At 39.6% G+C, this 20,874-nt stretch overlaps 1 protein-coding gene across 2 annotated transcripts in view; it reads left to right on the top strand.

The window, feature by feature from the left end:
* GAD2 (glutamate decarboxylase 2) overlaps positions 1-20,874 on the top strand; it is a 41,682-nt gene that overhangs the window by 16,116 nt on the left and 4,692 nt on the right. For both annotated transcript variants that reach the window (XM_027658675.1, XM_027658676.1), the window contains 7 exons: positions 6,954-7,033; positions 10,105-10,159; positions 11,598-11,714; positions 12,824-12,888; positions 16,698-16,776; positions 18,488-18,637; positions 20,433-20,540. In XM_027658675.1, the coding sequence (XP_027514476.1) occupies positions 6,954-7,033; positions 10,105-10,159; positions 11,598-11,714; positions 12,824-12,888; positions 16,698-16,776; positions 18,488-18,637; positions 20,433-20,540 (654 nt within the window). The remainder of the gene's footprint in view (positions 1-6,953; positions 7,034-10,104; positions 10,160-11,597; positions 11,715-12,823; positions 12,889-16,697; positions 16,777-18,487; positions 18,638-20,432; positions 20,541-20,874) is intronic.

Below are 20,874 nucleotides of genomic sequence, written 5' to 3'. Positions count from 1 at the left end.
ATGGATGCCAGTTGTAAAAACCTATTTCAGTGCATCGTTTCAAACATGATGAAAAATCTAAAATGAAAGTGTCCTCCTGTGTCCCAGCATATCAACTCTAGGCTACTCTAATTGTTCAGAGGAGCAGACGCCTTTTTCAGCATGGAAAAGGGGCTGAAAGGGAGAGCTGCCTTCTCTGAATATTTTAGTTGTTCATTTGTCTAAAAGGCAAGGCCTGTTGAATTTTAACCCATTACCTGTTGTGATTTTGATCTGTCCAACCAGCACTGTCTTACACAGTATCCAACAGTAGCTGGGAACAGTATGGAGCAGGGATTACACCTAATAGGCAAAAGGACAGAATCACCCTACCCTGAGGAGGAAAAGGGTGCAGAGGGGGAAAGTTTAGCTGTAGAGAACTAAGTGGGTTCAGGTTACAAAACAGCCTTTGGCCTTTTTAATTGATAGGAGGAAAATAGCTTAAAGAGACTTGTAGCATTTCTGTGAACTTGATGATTAATTAGGGGTTGTATGGGCTCAATCCACAGTTCAGAGAATGAAAAAAAGGCTGGGCATAATTGGAAAGACATGGAAATTTTTTTGTCTCCTCTGTTCTCCAACCCAGCAAGACTGTGTCCATATAGTTCACATCAGCTTTCTTCCTTTCCCACTCCTCTAGGAATCCCATAAGTAGGAACATCTTGTCAGGTGCTTGGGAAATAGTAACATAATTCCTGTCATAGGTTTGGAAAAGAAAATGCAGAGTAAGAACTGGCAGGTAATTGAGTCTCATCTGACAATAAGGAGTCTCTTCACCGAGTTAGAGACCCAAGAGGATACAGAAGAGGCTCTCCTTGCCTTTGGCATTTCCCCGTCTGCACTGCTCTTGTCATCTAGCTACTGCTGGAGGCTTCTCTAGGAGTGCAGCTCTGGCATCTACCAACTGAAGGGAGGGTCTGTTGGCTGTTCAGATATCAGTGTCATAGAGAGCTGGACACACTCGGAGGGATCTCATCCTCTGGGAGAGGTGACTTGTCTGTGGAGGTAGGGGAGCACCCTCCTGGGATTAGTGCACTGAGAATCCGCACAGCAACTAGATCGCAGGAGGCAGTTCGCGATAAATAACCTCTTCAGCTTATTGCATGCTGATTTCCCCTTGTGGATAAGCCCTGTTAGTTGCAGGGAATGCATCAAACTACACCACCGTCTGTGGGAGAAGAGTGGCTTTGGCAAAGGTTTTACCTTAACAGTTTTCTGAAAGCTATTATGGAGCTTCTTTGTGCTGATGCAGAAGGAAATTTAAAAACGACTTCTGTCCCTAAAGATACAGCTTAATAGACCTCCATTTTACACAGGCTATGGAAGATTTTGGTTTGGTTTCTCTGTAGAAGGAACAAAAATTTGATCTCTAATCCTACCACTTCCATGGTACGTAGTGTTACCCTCTGGCCAGACAACTTAAGAGACAGTTTGCGGAACTGCCACCTGCCAGAAGCAGTCCAAGGGGTGTTGTGTGTGGTGTGGCTTCCAGAGAAAGATCTGAGGAGCCTGGAGATCTATTTGGCAGATGGATTACGAAGCTGTATGTTATACTTATGAATATACAGAGTAAATAGGAATTAGTTTTGTTTCCACCTAAGGAAACTAAAAATCAAACTGAAAGATCCACACATTTTTTCTTTGCGTTACATATTGCATAATACCTAGAAAAGTATTTTTGATGGTATTTGAAGCCGGGGTAAACAGTGAAAATTTGTTCTTATTTGAGGAACAGCTTAATTCAAGTAGCGCCATTCAAATAAAAGTAAAACCATTTTCCAGAAAAGCAGTGCTCTAGGACAGTCTATCCCAAAGGGGAAATTTGTCATTTGGGTCTAATCCTTCATCTGCTCAATATCTCGTGGCTTTTACACTGCCACAGGATCATCCTGAACTCAGTGCAACATTTCTTACCACACATAATGCTGCAAAACTATCCACACTGGAAAAAAAACAAGTGAGTCTTGCTGGATTAGAAAAGCAGTTTGAAGTTATATATTTCAAAAATGCCAAAGATGTGAATACTAGTATGTTCAAAAGCATTATTATCCTCATTTCTCTCCTGATATTAACAAATAACTTTAAAAACTGAATAGCAGTAGCTAAAGGAAACAATAGCAAATATATGTCTCACTACAGTGTGTTTACAATTGGGATAAGACACAATATACTCTTTTTGTAGGTAATGGAAGGAGAAGCTGTAGCTTAAAATTAGATAATAAAGATAGAATTCATGTCACTTAATGTTAATCACCCAAAGTGTAAACATTTAATCTGAGTTAGTCTATACACTTTTTATAGCCAATAAAAAAAGAGCAAGATCTGCAGAAGACAACTCATCTAAGTCTAAAATGGGTGCTAAAGCCTCCAAAGTGCAGTGCCTTCTGGAGGGGCATTTTCTTCCCCACTCTTGAGGGAGCTTGGACCAGCCACACATTTTTAGATTATTAAAGTTAAGAGAGAAGTATCCCAGCCTGCACATCCAGGAATTCCACGTTGTTGAAAGCCCAGGAGATGTGAAGAGGAAAGTGTGTTCACCTCCTTTGCTGGTGAATAGATGATGGGATGAGGCTGGGGGTCCAGGTCTTCTGGGCACCAGCCTGCCAGCAATCAAGCCTGCAGACTTTGGAGGGGATTCAGCTGCGGGATGGCTCATCTTGCTCAGCATTTGGGAACTGATAAGATACCTCCACAAAGCTCATACCACTCTGGATTTATGTAAACAAGGAGTAACAGCAATCTGAAAAACCAGCTGTGCCCTTTGGGGCCCATGGCATTAGGATGGTTCTTCCTGACAGCTTCAGCCATGCCAGATGATGAGAAGGTAATTTTGCAAGGTATAAAAACAGAAGTATCTGTATATTGAAGCACTGTTCACTTAAGATAACAGTGCCATACTTTTCATCATCATAATATTTTTAATTATTCTAATTCCTCCTTTTTCCAAAAGGTCTATTCATTCTTGCACCTGTAATACATTTACACTCTATTTTTACCCTACACAGCTAACTACAAAAAAATGGCTATCAGGTAAACAAGGCTATACCTAAGAGTATTTGAAATTTTAGAAAAAGGGAAAATTATCCTGAGATAATCCTGAGAATCACCAATTTTTTTTTCTGTTGAATAATATACTTTTGTCACTAATATTGGCTAATATTCTGTATCTTCTCTTTCACCGCTGAATTTCAGCCACATTTCTTTTCAGAAGTTAGGCTCCTCTCTATTGGGGACATATTTGTAGTCTTCCATGCACCCTTTTGCAGTGCATGAGGGGAGGGAGGGAGTAAGCCAGGAAACCAAAGTGACAGCGTGTTTCCACCTGCATGTCCTCCTCTCTCTGGCAGGCACAGGACAGTGCTGAAACTGGACCTGCCAGCTTCTCCAAGCCTGGTTTTTCCTTCAAGACTGGTGTCAGGCCATATACCCCTGTCTGCCCTTTGATACCCTGGTTCTCCCACTGTAAGACTTCAGACCTGTGTAACTCTCACACGGCTCTGTTGCGAAAGATAGTGTTCAAGCTCACTTCCTTGCACGGCTGAAAAGTCTGTAGTCCCTGTATCCTCAAAGGGGTCACATTTAATGTCCTTCCTTGTTAGCCCAGTTGAATCATCTCGCAGTAGTTCTGCCTAATCAGGTTTATTTTGGCAAACCTTTTCTTCTCTTTGACCTTTATCTTTTTCTATGTTTACCATTATAATTACACAGGCAACGAAATTTTCAGCATCATCATAGGAATATTAAACCAAAATTTAATGTTTATGGTTAGGAAAGTTTTCTTTGCTCTTACAACTATATTTTTTCTATTTTACTTTCATCCTGGCTCTTTCAGAGCTTTTAAAGCAATTGGAGTAATTCCTCTGGTGTTATTCTAAGACATGAAAACGTAACAGCAGTCATATATCTTTGACTGTATACACAGATAAAGTAATTTCGTATTCAGAGTTTGTTTAGAAATTGTAATTGCATTTGCCCTTCTGTGCACAGACTTCTGTATTTCTTCCCAATTTATCCCTAAACCAGTTTGGTTCCTGACCACTGAATTCCCTTTAGTCTGTAAAAAGCCTTCAGGCAACTGAGCTATCAACACTACATTCTTTTTTTTTGTCCCTCATGCTGTTTTAGCAGTGCCATGAGACTTCTCAGAGAGGCAGCTGAGCTTGGCCATATTCCAGTGGATGCCTTTGAGCGCATGGGCTTAATTTTCTTCCTCATAGTAAACCATTCAAATCTGTATTTTCTTTTTAAGGCACTTTGAATAGTTCTGTTTTCTAATAGAAAAAAAATTGCAATAGTAAATCTGTTTTAACTAGTGTGGAATAAGAAGCAAAATTAATTAATGTAATGTCATTGACTCAAAACCCAGTGAAATATATCTGTGACTCTTCACTCCTAAATCTGTGCCTGCATTTTTGTATTACACTAACCAGTATGTGCACATCAGTTTGTGTAATACATAAATTAAAAACAGATTAAATTTTTTAAAGTGTATAAATTCAATTCTCACTTCATATAACACATCTATGAACTGTCATTATACTGGCGATATTCTAGCTCTGTTTCTATTTCTGCAAAGTTCAAAGATACCTTCCTAAAATTGGGAATTTTTCATGAGCCTTCTCCTGCCAGTAGCCTTCTCACGGCCTGTCCTCCTCCCTGCTCTCACAGAGTTGCACTGCTGCCCATAGGGCTCGGAAGAGCCTTCCCAAGGCTGAGAAGAGCCTTCAACATTTAGAGGTTTGTGAATTGATCACAATCCAAGCCTTCATCTACAGTGCATTTGTACTGGGAAAAAGTCCACTGCATTTAGTGAAGGTGATGAAGCTCATGGAAATATGTTGGTTCAGAAATTCAATTTTATGAAATAAATAATGTCCCATGAAAAATACCAGTGTGATGGCTGAGCTGTGATATTCAATGCATAAATACTTCCTAGCATCGTGTGACTCACAACTAGAAAAACAGCAGGGCAAACTCCTTCTCTAATGTGAACATATCACTGACCAGTGGTTTTAATAGGCTGGACAATGCCATAGTGTTAAAATCAAACATGTGTAGTGTCGAGAGTGCTGGTGGCTGCAGATGCTGTACACTTCTTACTCTCACAGACAGCAGATAGCACAGGACTTGGTCCATAGGGAAAGGGTAGAAACCTCTTCACCTGTTGTCATTCAGCACCCACTCCAAACCAACCACCCTTATGCTGGATAACTCCTCACCTGGAGGTGCCTCTTTTCCCCAGAATGCAGAGGAAGCCTACTTGATGACATAAACTTGGTTAGGCTAGCTGCAGTGAACCCAGTCTAATACAGCAAAACACTTAAGCACAAGCCTAAATCCCCTGTAGCTCATCTAAGTGATGAGTTTGCGTTTCACTCGGTCATCATTTTAGGCAGAAGTCAGTCCAAACTGTGGATGTTACATTTCAGAATGTGCTTAGTTCAGGGACTGGAGTGGTTTGCTGTACTAGGGCCTTAAAGCTGATTTTACATCTAGGCAACACGTTCAATGGCTGCTCAATACACATTGTTGGTTAAACTACAGCCATGTCCTATGTACCAACCCACTGCATTTAAACAATGAATGTAGTATGAAAAATATTTACCTGAGAAAGTATTTTCAAATTGTCCATGCATCATCAGTGAATCTTGGCTCAAGAGAAATCTGAAAAAAGGAATTTGGAGTGGAAACTCTTATGCAACCTTAACCATAGCAGTCAAGACTCAATCAAAATTGCTCCTTGAGCTATTTTTTAAACACAGAGGTTTTTCCTTATTAAGTTGAATGTGCGTGTTGCGGTTCTACTCTTCTTCTTCTTTCATTAAGTTGGCTTAGAATTTATTTTCATTCTCAAAGTGTTCATTATGTATGGAACCCTTTAGTATGCAGTGAAATCCCTCTGACTTCAAGACCTTTAAGTGGAGCACGGATATGTAACCATTGTATTAATCTCTTTCCCTTCAGCTCTGCCACTTGCATTACTGTTGAAGCCAAATACTCCCTTGGCAAAGCATTATTGATTACTTCTCTGCTTTGTAGTCTTCTACAAACTAGGTCTTCCTTTCTTCTTTAACATTGTGGACACTTAAAAAGCCTTGTTAGGTTTTTATGTTCTTGATCTTTTTTATAGTGTTACGTCCTAAGCTAATACTATAGTGTCCATGAAGAATTTCCATTTTTTAAAGTTTAATAATCTGTAGTTAAAATTACTTTGGACAGTATCGTTAACAGCTGGGTTGGAGTTAATACAAAATCAGATTCTTGGGAGTATAATTTGATGTAAAACTATTTCATTATCATTTAAATTAGAATTATAAACCAACATTGGCTCAGGAGTTAAGTCCTGTGAGTGAGAGAAAATTAGGTTAACTTGCACTCTGGTATGTAACTTCCACGTTGTATTCTGTACATACAGATTAACTAATAGTCTTACTAATAGACCTGTTTTGATTTTAAACTGAAGTAGCTCTGTTTATTAGTAGGAGTTATTACTAGCTTTCGCTGGCATGAGATCACAATTAGGCTTACCATCTTAATTTCTCTCAGTGTATTGTTTGGCATAAAGTTACATAATAACACATCACTCTGGACATCACAAACTGGGTTCCCTGGGGACGAATATTTTGTATCGGTAAATCAAACTCACAACTGAATCCGTACAAGCAGTAGAAGCTGCAGTTATGCATCAAGGACAGAATTTGAGTCCATCATTGGCCACAACTGTGAAATGTTCCAGGAGTAAATTCAGATTAGAGTGATTGCTGTTTCTCAGTAGTGAGCTGACACAAAACATCAGATTAAAGAGATCAGTTTCCAAGAAGGCTATGAATGGAATTATTGCCTGTGTGGAACTTCTTGCTGAAGGGCTTGCATGAGGGTCATGGTTTATATTAAATTAGATAAATAATAATCAAATTAATAAATGTATTTTTCAGAGCCACTTCTCTGTGAAGAAAGGAGCTGCAGCCTTGGGTATTGGTACAGATAGTGTGATTTTGATTAGATGTGATGAAAGGTAAGTGAAGATGTCAAATACAGCTCTTCTTGTCAGTACATAGAAGAAGATCGTCAGGTGCTCAGCTCAGAGAGCATGTAGGATGTGCTCAGCAGTTGGTATAATTTTTTATAACTCTGTCATCTTCAGCAGCCTCACACTAATTTCTCCTGCTGGAGGAACTGGCTCTGTCAGTAGCTTTTTCATGAATCAGTTTTTGGAGTTCATCGAAAATGTTACAAGTTCCCTTCCTCAGGGCTTTCTGATACTCCTTTTTATTTCATCCTGAAATGAAACAATATCAAGCTAACATCCTTCTTTACATGTTGTGCTAAGATACCAGGAGGAACCTTTTTTTGGTCAAAACAGGGCGTTTAGAGACTCTCACATTTTGATCCATTAAAATGAGGAGAAGTGGGCCTTTTTTATGAGTATATTATTTAGGAGGATTTGCCAATGCTTCATTTCTATTGCTTCATGCCCCCACCATTTTTCACAGCTGGACTGCATTTCCCTCAGTGTCCTTGATGGGGACACTCTTGCAATAAGATGTGAAGAGAAGGGTCTTGGGAGCATTGTGGGCAGCATAAGCCAAGGAGGATGATGGACCCTGGAAAGGAGTAGCAGAGCACGAAAATAATCTACAGGTGTCACATAGGCTCCCAAAAACCAGGGGTAGATAACTTCATTCTTAACACACCCAAATAAAATGTTTCAATTCTCTATGAAAATCCACTTTACAAAAATCAACATCTTCTGATGATGATTTTCAATTTTAAGGAAAAAATTTTCTATGGGACAAAAATTAATAGAACAATCCGTATTGATTCTACTGAGAGTCTTTTCAATAGCAAATGCTATTTGAGTCCGTCATTGTTATAAGGTACTGAATTGCTTATGTCTCTAGCATAAGGTTTTGCTGCTATCAAAATTCTCTGCTCCCACATTAAAAAAAAAGCACCAACTAAGCAATTCATAGTGCTAATTGCAGTGTGCCTGCATATTGACTTGTGGACTTGTTATCTCTGTTAACAAAAGACTGAGCACACCTTGAAGAGGATTTAATAACAACGTCAAAACAACCAACACACATCAAAATAAACCTCCAGTTATTTCTATTCACTAAAGACAAACGTGGATCAATGAAGTCGTGTCTTCCTTTTCTTCTTGTGCAAATTCAGCATGAAGGTTTTCTGTGAAAACCACAATACTTACCCTGCCCACACTGAAGTAAACAGCAGGATTACTGCATGTGTCACCAAATCCCAGCAGACACCACAGAGACAGAGCAGATTGTTTGCACAGGATGTGGGCTGGTGTGGTTGAGATGACCCTCTGTGAAGATGTGTACCTGTGGACGGGCGAAGGAGCACCATGAGATCTTTTTGATGTTTCCAGCATGAACAAGCATACTTCCTGGTGGCTCTTTCCCATCCTGACCCACACCTGCAAAGTTTGCCTGGTTTACTGGTAAAGCTTGACATTACTTGAGCATTGCACTGTCTTGTCCATAAATTCCTGCATGTACTCAGTGAGACCAGGGGCTGGATAATCACTTGTCTTCATAAAAAAATTTTGGGTAACGAAAGCATCTGCCAAGTTCTGTGTGTGTTTCTATGCACAAGCTTACTAAATTAGAAACTATTAAAGACCGACAACATCTGAATTATATTTTGAGGAGGAACTCATTGCCTTCCTTTGACATAGTTTTATTTTCTTTATTCCACTACTGCTTTTCTCTGAACATGTACACATGTCTGGGGGGAACTCACAGTGAGTTGAGTACCCTTTAGACCTTTCTTTGAATTTATGCAAGAAAAATCAGGGCTAATTTTTAGGTTTGTAGAGCTTTTTATTTTCAGTTATTCTTTCAGTGTTTTAGTGCTTTGAATAAGCAGGAGAGATTTTGCAAAAAACTCGGCAGTACAAACCTATTTCTACCTAAATATCATCTTATTGTAGGCTGTGTAAGGCTGAAAACTTAGAAAACCAACAGCATCTTATCAAAATAAATTAATAATTAAAAAAAAAATTTACATGCATCCAAATATAATTAAAACAGTTCAGGGTTTTTGTGCAAAATCAAACTAAAAGTTAGTTTCCTTGTAACTACTGTTTTGAGCTTTAGTAAAGGTTGTTCCTTTTTTTATAGCAAAAGGAAACCAGGGCTTAATGAAAGAAAAAATCTGAAGAAGTCTTTAAAAATTGATATTAATCTAAATGTACAACACTCAAAGCCAGTGAAGACTATTTCTGTACTGTGGAAAGCTATCGTGTTTGTAATGCTGTTATTCATACTGTCTCTTCTTTGATAGTCTTTCTTGTGTCTAAAGCTAAGAAAACTTTAACCTCAATATCAGTATCAGCACTGTTTTTTATTATTATACGTAATTCATTTGAAGGATTTCCTAAATTAGCCTTCAAGCCTTATACCACTGAGTCTGAATCTGAGGTAGATGGATCATACTAGAGGTGTTACAAATACAGACAATGCAAAGAGCCTGACAGTGCATTTAATGAGTCTAGGCTGGTAGCTTCTCTCACACCCTCCTTCAGGCAAATGCAAACATGTAATGCACTAAACCATAGTATAATCACCCTGAAACAAGTTCACCTCTGGGATGGAAACACAGAGACAACTGTTTACAGCACAGCTGAGTTGTACTGCTCGTGGCCATGCAGCTCAGCTGGCATTTTCTGTGCCTACTGAGAGGGGACTGTGGGATTTGGCACCTGGCAGACTTCTTGGGATGCTGGGCTGAGCCTCTCCCTGGGAGCCTGGAGCTTATTCCCAGGACTGTAACATCAGACAGGAACAAGAGGCTCCATGGAGCAGCATCAGTCTTTAATGGCAGTGGCCATGAGGTAACTTCTCTCAGTTACCATCACCATATTTATGCAAATATATTGACTAAATAATTAGGATAAAAACTAAGACTAGTGGACAGAGCCTTTCTGTGCTCTTCATTGCTACATAACCCTTGGGCAAAAAAGTTACTTTGCTCCTTCTTTGGGTTTCCTGTTAAGTGAAGAAGTAACAGCAGAAGCTGATTTCAAGATCGAATTACTGATACAACTCTCTCTTGCTCCAGAGGGAAAATGATCCCATCAGACCTTGAAAGAAGAATTGTTGAAGCCAAACAAAAAGTAAGTTTACCTGCTTTTCTTCTTCCAAAGAAGAAAAAAGCAAAGAATGGTACAGCTAGTTGTTTTGCTTTCCTTTGTAAAACAACACAGGCTTGCCCACTAAGTTTTTATTTATTTCTCAGAAATGTAACCTGCCAATTAATGAGGCAAGAGTTGCTGAGAAAATAGGTTTAGAGCTACATCATAATGTCCATTTGGCTTTCTTTTTATATGTCGTTCTGCTTAACATCCTCCTTTTTTATATTATCAGCCTATGATGTAGTTTCTCAGCTGAATATTGTCAAAAACAGAGTAATCATTTCGGGGAATTTGTTATATTGTAATGCATTAAAAATACTCCTCATGGACTCACCAAATGAATTGAAAATAAATTAAAATCCACACATCTCTAAATATGCACTACTTTTGTATGTGTTTGTTAACAGAAGCTAGAACTAAAACATCAGATTAAAGTATGCAATGAACTCAGCCCTATGCTTTCAACATCTATGTAAATACTCATTAGGCACGCCGCAGTCAAAGCTCATTAATAACACAGGTCTTCATTAAAAGCTCACTTTTTCCAAGAAAGGCAATACAGTAGATTAAAAAATAAGGAAAAATGACAATAGATGTCCAGCCAAACCCATGGACTATTGTAGAAGGAAGATTAGACCTTTTGGATGGTTTAAGCTCCAGTTATGCAAAAAAAAAAAAAAGGTAACCACTCTTGACCTCCAAGTACTCCATATGAAATCAACAGAACTACAGATGAAATTAAAATGCAACACTGGTATAAATTTTGGCAGACCCCAGACCTCAGTGCAAAAGTGATGGACAGTGAGTGCTCTGCTGTGAGGCACAGCGTGTAGCAGAGGGAATCCAAGAGATGGTCCCTGGCCTCTGTGGAGGCTGCTGTCTTTTCCTTCCTCATACTGTCTCCCTGCTCTGCAGAAGGGATGGGGCTTGAAGTGAGCCCCACAACTCCCCTGTCCACTGCCCCAGGAGACACTCACATGCACAGTGTTCCCACTGACAAAACTGGGACACCATATGTCCAGGCACTTGCTGGGATAATTCCAGTGCAGCCCAGGGCACAGTCCACTAAAAATGTTTCTCTCACTGTGGTACCTGGATGAGGTTTGTCTGTGCCCTGCAGCACAGACTTTTTTGTTTCAGGCAGGTGGTGTAGAGCAGAATTGTTCTGTTGAGCCCTTACCCGTCTCATGCATCCTACTAAATGGAGGATGCTGGTTTGGAAGTTTGCTGCCACCTTAAGGTAGAAACTAAAATATCGCTGACATCTGAACTTTGAGAAAACCAGTCCTAACATAGCAGGGATGCCCTCCGGGAGACTCTTGTGGGCTCACTGTGAGGGCAGCACAAGGGGAGCTGGGGCTGCTGCAGGCTGAGGGGGCTGCATCACTCTGACCATGCAAACCTCTCTGCTTTCTTCCAGGGATTTGTTCCTTTTCTGGTGAGTGCAACAGCTGGGACAACAGTGTACGGGGCATTCGATCCTCTCATAGCTATTGCAGACATATGCAAGAAATACAAAATTTGGATGCATGTGGATGTAAGTACCATCTTTCATAGAGGGCTGGATTACAAGGTGTATTAGCATTAATTTTGAACAGTGTCATCTTGTACAAAATCCATTGTGTTTGGGTTCTGTAATTAAGTCTAACATCCAAACACTGACTTCCCACTCTTCTGAAAGACTCAGGTCAGAGGGATGTTCTAGGAGCTGTGACTGTAGTTGTACTTCTAGCAACTGGGACATTTAAAGATGACCTAGTTTGAGTGCTTTTGGCTTTCAGCTTTATCTCTAAATACCATTAGTAAAGAAATACATAAGAACCATACTGAGCACTGGCTCAGCTTCTGCAGCAGCTGCAAAATAAATACATAAGTAAAAGTCTACGTTTGTCTGGAATAAAGTACTGCAAATTGCTGATCAGGTTAATGCAAATGCTAGAGAATTTTATCAGATTGGCTACTTAGCTTTATCTGGGCTCTTGCCAAGAAATCTTTCTGAAGGATCATCTTTCAGCCCTAGAATGACTTCTGTGTCATTTTTGCAAATCTTTTCCCCAAAGAGGCTTGGTAATTGACTTTGCATAGGGCTGAATATCTTGCTTTTGGATTACTGTGTCAGCCAAAATCAGTCCAATTCAAAGGAAGAATTTGTATTTACCTTAAATACTTCTCAGTTGCATGAAACGCTTGCTTGTCCCAAATTGCCGTGAAGAAAGCAAATGAGTATAGGGCAAGCAATAGTGGGTCCAAAATATGATGAAAACTCCCTAGAGCAGCTGAGATCTCAGCCTGGTTTGTTAGCACCAAGAGAAAATGCAGCTTACCCAGGAGCAGCTCTGTAAGTCGTTAATTATAGCATGGGGCAACTCAATGTGCCCTGTCAGAGGAGGTCAGAGGAGGGGCGAGTGAGGGGTTAGCAGATGATAAGAGTGGATGCCTGGTTTATGGCCTATTAACTGCTGCTTCCAAGCTACTGGAAGAAAATTGTTAGCACAGCTAATGCCTCAGGCCCCATCTGCGTGGTCATTTTGGAATGTGCCACATCAGCAAGAAAAAAGAAAGGGTCCCAAACACAGATGTGAACACACAGATGTCATCATGGAGAAAAGCAGAGTTCTCATTAAGATAATGTATCTTGCCTTCCAGGGAGCATGGGGTGGTGGGCTCCTGATGTCAAGAAAACACAAATGGAAGTTAAACGGCATTGAAAGGTATGATTTATTAGTATTAATAAAAGTCATTTATTAAATGCATTTTAACACACTTGTGATTACCATAGCAATGCCTATAAATGAAATTAAAGATCCGTGTTATCTCCAAGATACAGTAGGAAGAAATCATGCAAACTGTCCTTCCAGTTGAAGTAGCATTGCGAGGTGTCTTTCCTTTGTTCAGTGCTACAGTGACGTGGCACGTTGTTTTGTACTACATTCAGCAGACATTTTATATTTGTTTTTTTGTTCTTCCACCATGCATTCTCAGGTCCAGAGTTGTTTCTGCAGCATTCAGTGTCCAGCATGATTTAGCCATTGTATTTTTCTAAGAAGTTAATCTTGGAGGTCTTGTGTACGGAAATCTTAAGTATAAAAGGTGGATGCACCTGCAGTTTGGGCAGATGTCCTTCTCTGTCACTTCTGGAGAGAATAGCCCTCTCCAGGCTGTGTTAGTGATGTCTTCTCAGTATATCTGAGCCTGGATATATACACACAGTCATAGTCATGAGCTCATGAACATTGCAGATGAATACAGATGAACATAAGTGATGCTAGTCCAGCCTGAAAAGACTGAGCTTAAAAACAACTGCTTACTCAGAACCTTTTAGTTAAACTGTGGAAATCCTTTCCCTAGGATGTTAAGATTTACCTGCATTCAAGGAAAGAAAAATAAAAAGCATTTGGGATTTCCATGAGCCACAACTGAACGGGAGCTCAGAGGGTATTTAGAGAAAGTTCATATGTGTTTGCCCCATTTTGAATTCTTCCCAGTCACCTATTTAGTCCACTTTCTAGAGACAGTATACTGGGCTAGATGGAGTCACTCTTACATTAGTATATTTCCTGAAGCTCATGGTATTTGAGAGCAAATTGTTACTCCCTTCTGCCTTCTGTGTCAATAAATCACATTGCTGTTCCTTGTCAATTAAAATTACAAACAACTTTCTCATCCTGTTCCTGGAGATTAGGAGGATACCTTGATGATTCAGTTCCTTTCTCATATATCTCACATGCAAAATTTGGAAACCGGCCAATGGTTCTATGAATTTGATTTAGTTAAGACTGCCTACAATACTCCAAAATTACATATCATGCATTAAAAGGACATATATCCAAATATCCAGCAAGTTAGAAAAATCTACCTAGTTGCCTATGAAGGCAGAGTATGAAACAAAGGATTTGCCTCCCAAATTGCTGTCCAAATTATGCTGGAATGAAAAGTTCAGGTTAAATCTATTTTGGAGAATTTTCCAAACAATATGCTTTAGATCCAGAACTCCACTGGATTTTATTCAGTTCTTTAATAAACACCATCTCCATATGTTTGGCAGTAAATTAAGGAAGCTTGTTTTTTCCAGTGCTGTTCCTCTGCTTGATGGACACAGCACCTCATTTCAGTTTGTCCAGATCTCAGATGTGGGAACATTTTGAGCAGACTGAACTTTTATGGACACTCCTGTTTCATGGTAGATAATTTAGTTGTTACAGGTCTGGATAGAAGAGAACTAAAGCTTGTACTCATGTTTGATAGGGAAGAAAGGTACAAGGAGGGAGCATTAACTGGAGCACACTGTGCTCTGAGTATTCACATCCTTCTGGTAACAGGCAGTCCAGCAGAAATATCCATCACAGACAGCAGGAGTTGCAGGACTATCCTTACTGTGCCCTCCAGTCCCCACAGGGCAGATTTCAAGCTACTTGAAGGCACCCTGGAGGAAGCATGTGCCCCAGTGTCTGGAGCAGATAGGTCTGGCCACCATCAGGAGTTTCAGCCTGGTATCCCTTTTCCAAAGTCTCAGGAAGTGACAGCTACATAAGAAAAACATGCTTGCAGTGAATGAGTGCTCCCATACAGGGTCTGGACATCCTTTCCAGGGCTGTGGCTGGTCAGTGAATGCACCTCAGTCTGTATTTAATGATGGCTGAGGACCAACTTCTGACAGTTGTGAATCTCTCCTGTCATCAATTCAAAATCTCCAAAGGAAATTTTTTTTTGTATCTTTGACCGACAGCAAAAAAACCTCACAGATACTTGGTGCTCGGTTATTTGGGCAAACATGAGATGCTTTTAGAGAATATATGCAGATTCATGTAGCTTTTTTTACTTCACTGTTTGTCTCAGCCAGCAGTTTCTACAAGCACATGCTGATGGCCAAAGCCCAAAATAACTGATAACAAATGAAAAATGGTGGATTTACTTCACATAATTAATTTTTTTCTGTATGCAATTGGTATGTCATTGCGTAAATAAATGACCTTAGGGTAAATTAAATGTTTTAGACAGATAATTTACATCTGGCTATTGTCAGTGAATAATCCTTTTCTTTGAGAAAACCCATACCACCATTATTACCTAGAGATCTCTTAAAGAATTTCTGCTTGATTTTGCATAGGCACAAATAAAAATTAAAAAGTATCATATCAAAGGAAATTCATAGACCTGAATGCATGTTCAGAATCATTAGCTTTGATGTTGTAATCAGATGACTGACTGAGCTGATTAAAAGCTGCCAAATACTCAAAAAGCCAAGCCAAGTGGCCAGATGTTGCCTGTGGAAGACTGTTCCCTACAGATTTTGCATCAGGCACTTGCACAGTTCCATTTAAATTGCAAAGAAGAAAGCACAGAACTACTGCCTAATGTCCATGTGAATTTTGAAGTTGCTTGCTTTGAAGGAGTGGAAGCAATTTGGCAGGACATGCATGAACCTATCTCCAGGTCCTACAAAGGAGAACACTGCCAGATTCTAACATACTCGCCTCTGTTCACGTTAATGTTACCTGCAAATGTGTCTGTGTCCTTTAAGTTTTCACATGCCTCAGTTGACTGATTTATGTCAATGTATACCATGAAAATACAAATCAGTGCACTAGGTGAAATACTGTGTATCATTGATAGCCTGCCAAATAGGATGCAAATATATACATTTATCAGCTAATCATAATATGTAATAATAGTAATCAAAAAAAATAGCCAGTCAAGCATAACACAAAATTAAAAGTAATAAACAACTGGACAATCTTCCATTCAGCCCTCAACACAGTCCCAAATGCCTCTTCTCTAGTCTGTGTTGTATCAGCACCCTGTTTATTCACAAAGTTTAGACTGACAGTAATTTTTCCAGTAAATGTGTCCTGAAGGGAGATGGGATCAGACTCTTCTGTGGCAAGATGGATCAATCCTGTGCTTATTACTGTGGTCATGTGAATTGCCATAGCCAAGCTAAAACTGAGGAGCTATGAAAATTTGCCATCATTGCAGCAACAGGAAAAATTACTTTGAGCCAGGTTTTCCAAGTTACTCAGAGTTACTTAGTGATACCCAGAAGCATTTAAAGGAATTTTTAAAAAATGCCTTTGTAACCTCCTTACTAAAATCTTGCTGAAACTGGAGTCAGAGGGAGGGAATCTGCTAGTTTGCCAGCTTCCTATCTGCATCTTTAATCAGCTGTGCAATTTTAGAAAGTTCATCAGTCAAGTGGGTGTTTTTAGGAAGTTTTCCCTATGTTTATAAAGTATAGATGACTCCCCAGAAAGTATAATACTGATTAAGTTTAGTGGATAGAGCAATTATCCTGTGGTATGTTGCCGGGATTGTCATCCAAAAACCAACTAGCATAGATTAGTCCCCTGTGAAGGCATTGCTTTCCTCATATCAACCCTGATTTCTTTCAGCTTTGCTTGCTCTGAAACAGAAAAAGGTATGCATTGCTACATGTTCATTATTATTCTAATTATTTCTAAATGCTTCTGTGGTTTCATCACATAGTACAATGTCTTGAGTTTCATGTGATTTGCTGTCCTAGGGCTAACTCAGTGACCTGGAACCCTCACAAGATGATGGGTGTCCCACTGCAGTGTTCGGCCCTCCTAGTAAGAGAAGAGGTATGTCACAGTATATGTACTTCTCTGCTCCTTTCTGGCGTTTTGCTTCTGAAAATCCTGGATACTGTCTTCATAAATGTGTCATAGCTAATATTTGCTAATGTGATGAGGATTATAAAACAAAACTGAGTAATTGACCTCTAGTTACATGCTCAGGCTGTGACTGCAAAAAGAATTAAAGCAGCTCTCTAGAAGAAATGATAGAGCCTGTCAATGGCAATATCTTCAGAGAGTTTTTTGACTTTCCATATAAAATGTCCGTAGTTAAGTTGTGGGTGCATAGCTGCGTAACCCCATAAATTTCTGTGTAGCATAAGATGTAACTCTAGGCAAACTCTCATTCTCTTGGGATGAATGACATGGTATACATGCAGCACAACATTTGGTCCAGAATTGAGGCATCTTTAAACTTTCTTGACTTTTGTGATATTCCTACCCAGCTCTGATCTATATATCCACTTTGGGGCACCTGGAAGTAAAAATGGTGCACTAAGCTCACTTGTATTAAAAAGTAGACATTTCATTTAGCAGTAGAATTAGAATTACGCTTCAAGCCTGTAATTTTCATGTAACCATCAGTTACTGGGACAGCTGCTATACAACCACCACTTAATAGACCAGCTATCAAAAAGCTGGTTGCTGTTTTGCTAGCAGCTGTACAACAGATTGTAATACAAAGTGATTGCACTTAGGAAGAGAGAAACTGGCTTTTATTTGCCCTCTGGGTCAGTTCTCTGAGACAAATCCTGCCTGGCTGAAGTCAGTGCCATCCTTGACCTCTAGTGAGAACAGATGGCTCAGATTAGGAGAAAGTCAGGGTTTTTTCCCCCTCTCATTTTGCTATCTCAGTTTTGAGTTACACATAAAGATTAGACTTGATGATAAACAGCCAAGTTTTTGTTCTTCTTGGACTGGAAATTGCTGTTTTAGGCAACAGCCCTAAGGTATACCATAAACTTGGTTGAGGTCTTAACTGGAGCCAGAACATGGCTCTCTGCATTTCACTTTAAAAGCTAAAAAGGAAACCTCATGCTTTCATGAGCCAGGTTTCTTCACCTTGTTGGCCTCTGTCCCTCCCACAAAGCTGCCTCTCAGAATGGGATGTTGCAACTCAGAAATAGCTCTAGCTGGCTTTTTAAAGGCCATATGCTCTTCTGTCTGTTCAAAGCTTTCTATGCCACTTAAGAATCCAATCTGCAGCTGAGGACTTTGCAGAAAAGAACTGTTCCTACAAATAAAAAAAAACAATAAAAATCAGAATTTTAGAGACCAAACAATTGAAAAGTTCTGTGATATTATTTAGATTAGTCACCAAATTGTCTCAGTCTGACTTGACCAGAAAAGATGCCTTCCAAGGAAAGGAGGAAAAGGAACCAGAACAAAGAATAGCAAGCAAGATCCAAAAATGAACTTAAGCGTAATGATGCTAAGAAACACAATGTCCATTTTTTTTAAAAAAATGCCTTAGATCTAGGAGTATATTACACATTGCTGGACCAGGTACCAAGGTGTCTTGGGCACTGAAAGGGATGTGAAAAATTTAGTCTATGGAGAACTGAGTCTAATTTTGTCCTTTTTTTGTTCTTCCTTTTGCGCTTGGACACATATTCCACTGAATTTGGGTGTTTGTAATTTCTCACCCAAAGCAACCCTCAAAGCAGTAGTCATATCTGTGCCGACATCACTTTGCTTGTGTCTTTATTTCTATAAGGGATTGATGCAGAGTTGCAATCAAATGCATGCTTCCTACCTCTTTCAACAAGACAAGCACTACGACCTGTCTTACGACACAGGAGACAAGGCTTTGCAATGTGGACGGCATGTGGATGTCTTCAAGCTATGGCTGATGTGGAGGGCAAAGGTAGGACTGCCTGCTATAGATTTGTTTGCCTTAAAGTAATGCACACCAGATACAGTTGGCTTTTTTTTAATTGTAATCATCATTTTAGAAAGTATCTGACCTGAATTTCTCATATATAACATGAAAGAAAGAACACAATTATTTTCTGTGGTTTTTATACTTTTAACAATTGAGCTTCTAAGCAGCACAAATGATTTTGAAACTTGAACTCTATGGCTTTGCATAACATTTGCTTTCTGTAACTATAGGAGTCTAATAGCATAAATCATATACCTAGGAATGTTGTTACAAAGATTTCTGGAAATAAAAGGATGTTTAAATGACATTCAGAAATTAAACCTGGCAAATCAAGACTGGAAAACCTAGTTTCGTTGCATGCAGTAGATATGATCTACTCCAAAGGTACTCCATCTTTTGAAGGAGTAGAGGAAAACTCATCAAAAGATCTTCATTGGGAAATCTGTAAAACACTAGCTCTAATGATTAATTCATCTGTATTTGTGGAATATTGTTAAATAAGTTCTTGGGTGTATTTATCCAATCTTTTATGTCAGTTTGCCTCAGGGTTGTTCAGAGGATATGACATCACTGTTTTCATTTCCAGAAAGCCTTAAAGATCCTCATGTGCTTCATGAAAACTCTGAGGAGTTGTGGGAGTCTGTAAGGGAGGATGGACGTTTCTGTGGTTGCAATAGCTGTTATGCTAACTGGGGAGTGCAGAGTGATAGGAGATTTTAACCACGTGTCTCTCTTTTATTCCGAGCCTTTCTCCTGGGGCTGTGCTAGCTCTATCCTGTTTTGAAATCTTTATACACAGAGGGATAATGACATGGGCTTTTAAGTCAGTTCTGCACTGCCAGAACAGATTTAGCAGGGACATGCATCCTTAACTCAGAAACATTTCTTCTAAAGCCCATTTTTTCAATATGCCTTGTACTGCTTTTTCTCTTCTCACACCCTGCTTGTAATATTAACATTACAAAATAGGATGTGTGTTTCTTAGAGAGTTTATCTATTCCAGCTGTTTATTCCCCTTCCTTCCTCTTGAAGCTGAATCCTTTGTTTGAGGCATCACAGTTGGTGATTGCAGGAACAATTATGATGTCACAGAGAAGATTATGACTTCTGCCAGAGAAGAAAAAGCAGGTTTTTCTGCAGCTCTTAAAAACACATCTTCTGGGTTTATATAGTATCTGTTAGAAAAGAAGACAAAAAAACCAGTAAAGAGGCAGGGCAGTGTCTAAACAGAGTGTGCATTTTCACAGGCATCAGACCAGGCTCTAAAAGTGTATCTGCCCATTCTGTGCTTAACTGAAAAAGGAAAAAAAATTATTGGAAAATCCCCAAGCATATCACACCTGGAAGATTAAAAATTCCTTATTCTGAAAATGGAAGACTCCCCATGTCTGGAACTCAACACCTTCTAAGGACCCTCCTCTGTGCCAGTCCAAGCTGTCCAAAATGATCCTCAGCCTCTCTGGAAAATCTGCCAAGGGCACCCTTTGTCAGAGGTGTTATTCAGGTTCTCAGCAAAATGTTCTTGGGAACCAACAAGTACCTGATGCTTATTTTGCAGAAGTGGCTACAGGAGAGTCAGTGGCAAGAGCTAGAGACAAATGAGTTCTGCTTCACAAAGTGCCCTTCATCACGTAGAATCAGGTCCCTAATTGGTCTCACAGACACTTCTGAGAGGGGAATTGTGCTGATGTGTTGGCAAGTGCTGTGTGGTCCTTCTGTTATTTTGATTCACAGAACAGATATTTAGGTAACTTCTTTTCTTCATTTCTCTGTAAAGGGAACCACAGGATTTGAAGCACAAATTGATAAGTGCTTGGAACTTGCAGAATACCTATACAATAAAATAAAGAACAGAGAAGGGTATGAAATGGTGTTTGATGGAAAGGTATGTATTGCAGCTTCTTTTCTCAGTTGGTCAACACTGTTTGCCTTAGTTAGCTATTGGGGTGCTACCAACAGGTCAAATCAAACAGCATGAGACAGAAAGCAGGGACCCTTGTAACAAAACCTGTTGTTGTGCCAATACCTCTCTTCCTCATGGGATCTAGGGACAAGGAAGTTGAGGCAGCTGTGCATGAGTGTTCAGTCTGCTCAGTTTAACCCTGCTGAAACTAAACACTGGTGTCTCATCCTAACACAGCACACACACACACAATTAGAACCAGCTCCTATGTAATAAAAACAAGTTGCAGTTTCCTAATAGCAGAGTCTCTTACGAG

Source organism: Corapipo altera, unplaced genomic scaffold, assembly GCF_003945725.1.
Source record: "Corapipo altera isolate COAL_440 unplaced genomic scaffold, ASM394572v1 63, whole genome shotgun sequence".
Lineage (NCBI taxonomy): Eukaryota > Metazoa > Chordata > Aves > Passeriformes > Pipridae > Corapipo > Corapipo altera.
This window is presented reverse-complemented; position numbering and strand designations above follow the sequence as displayed.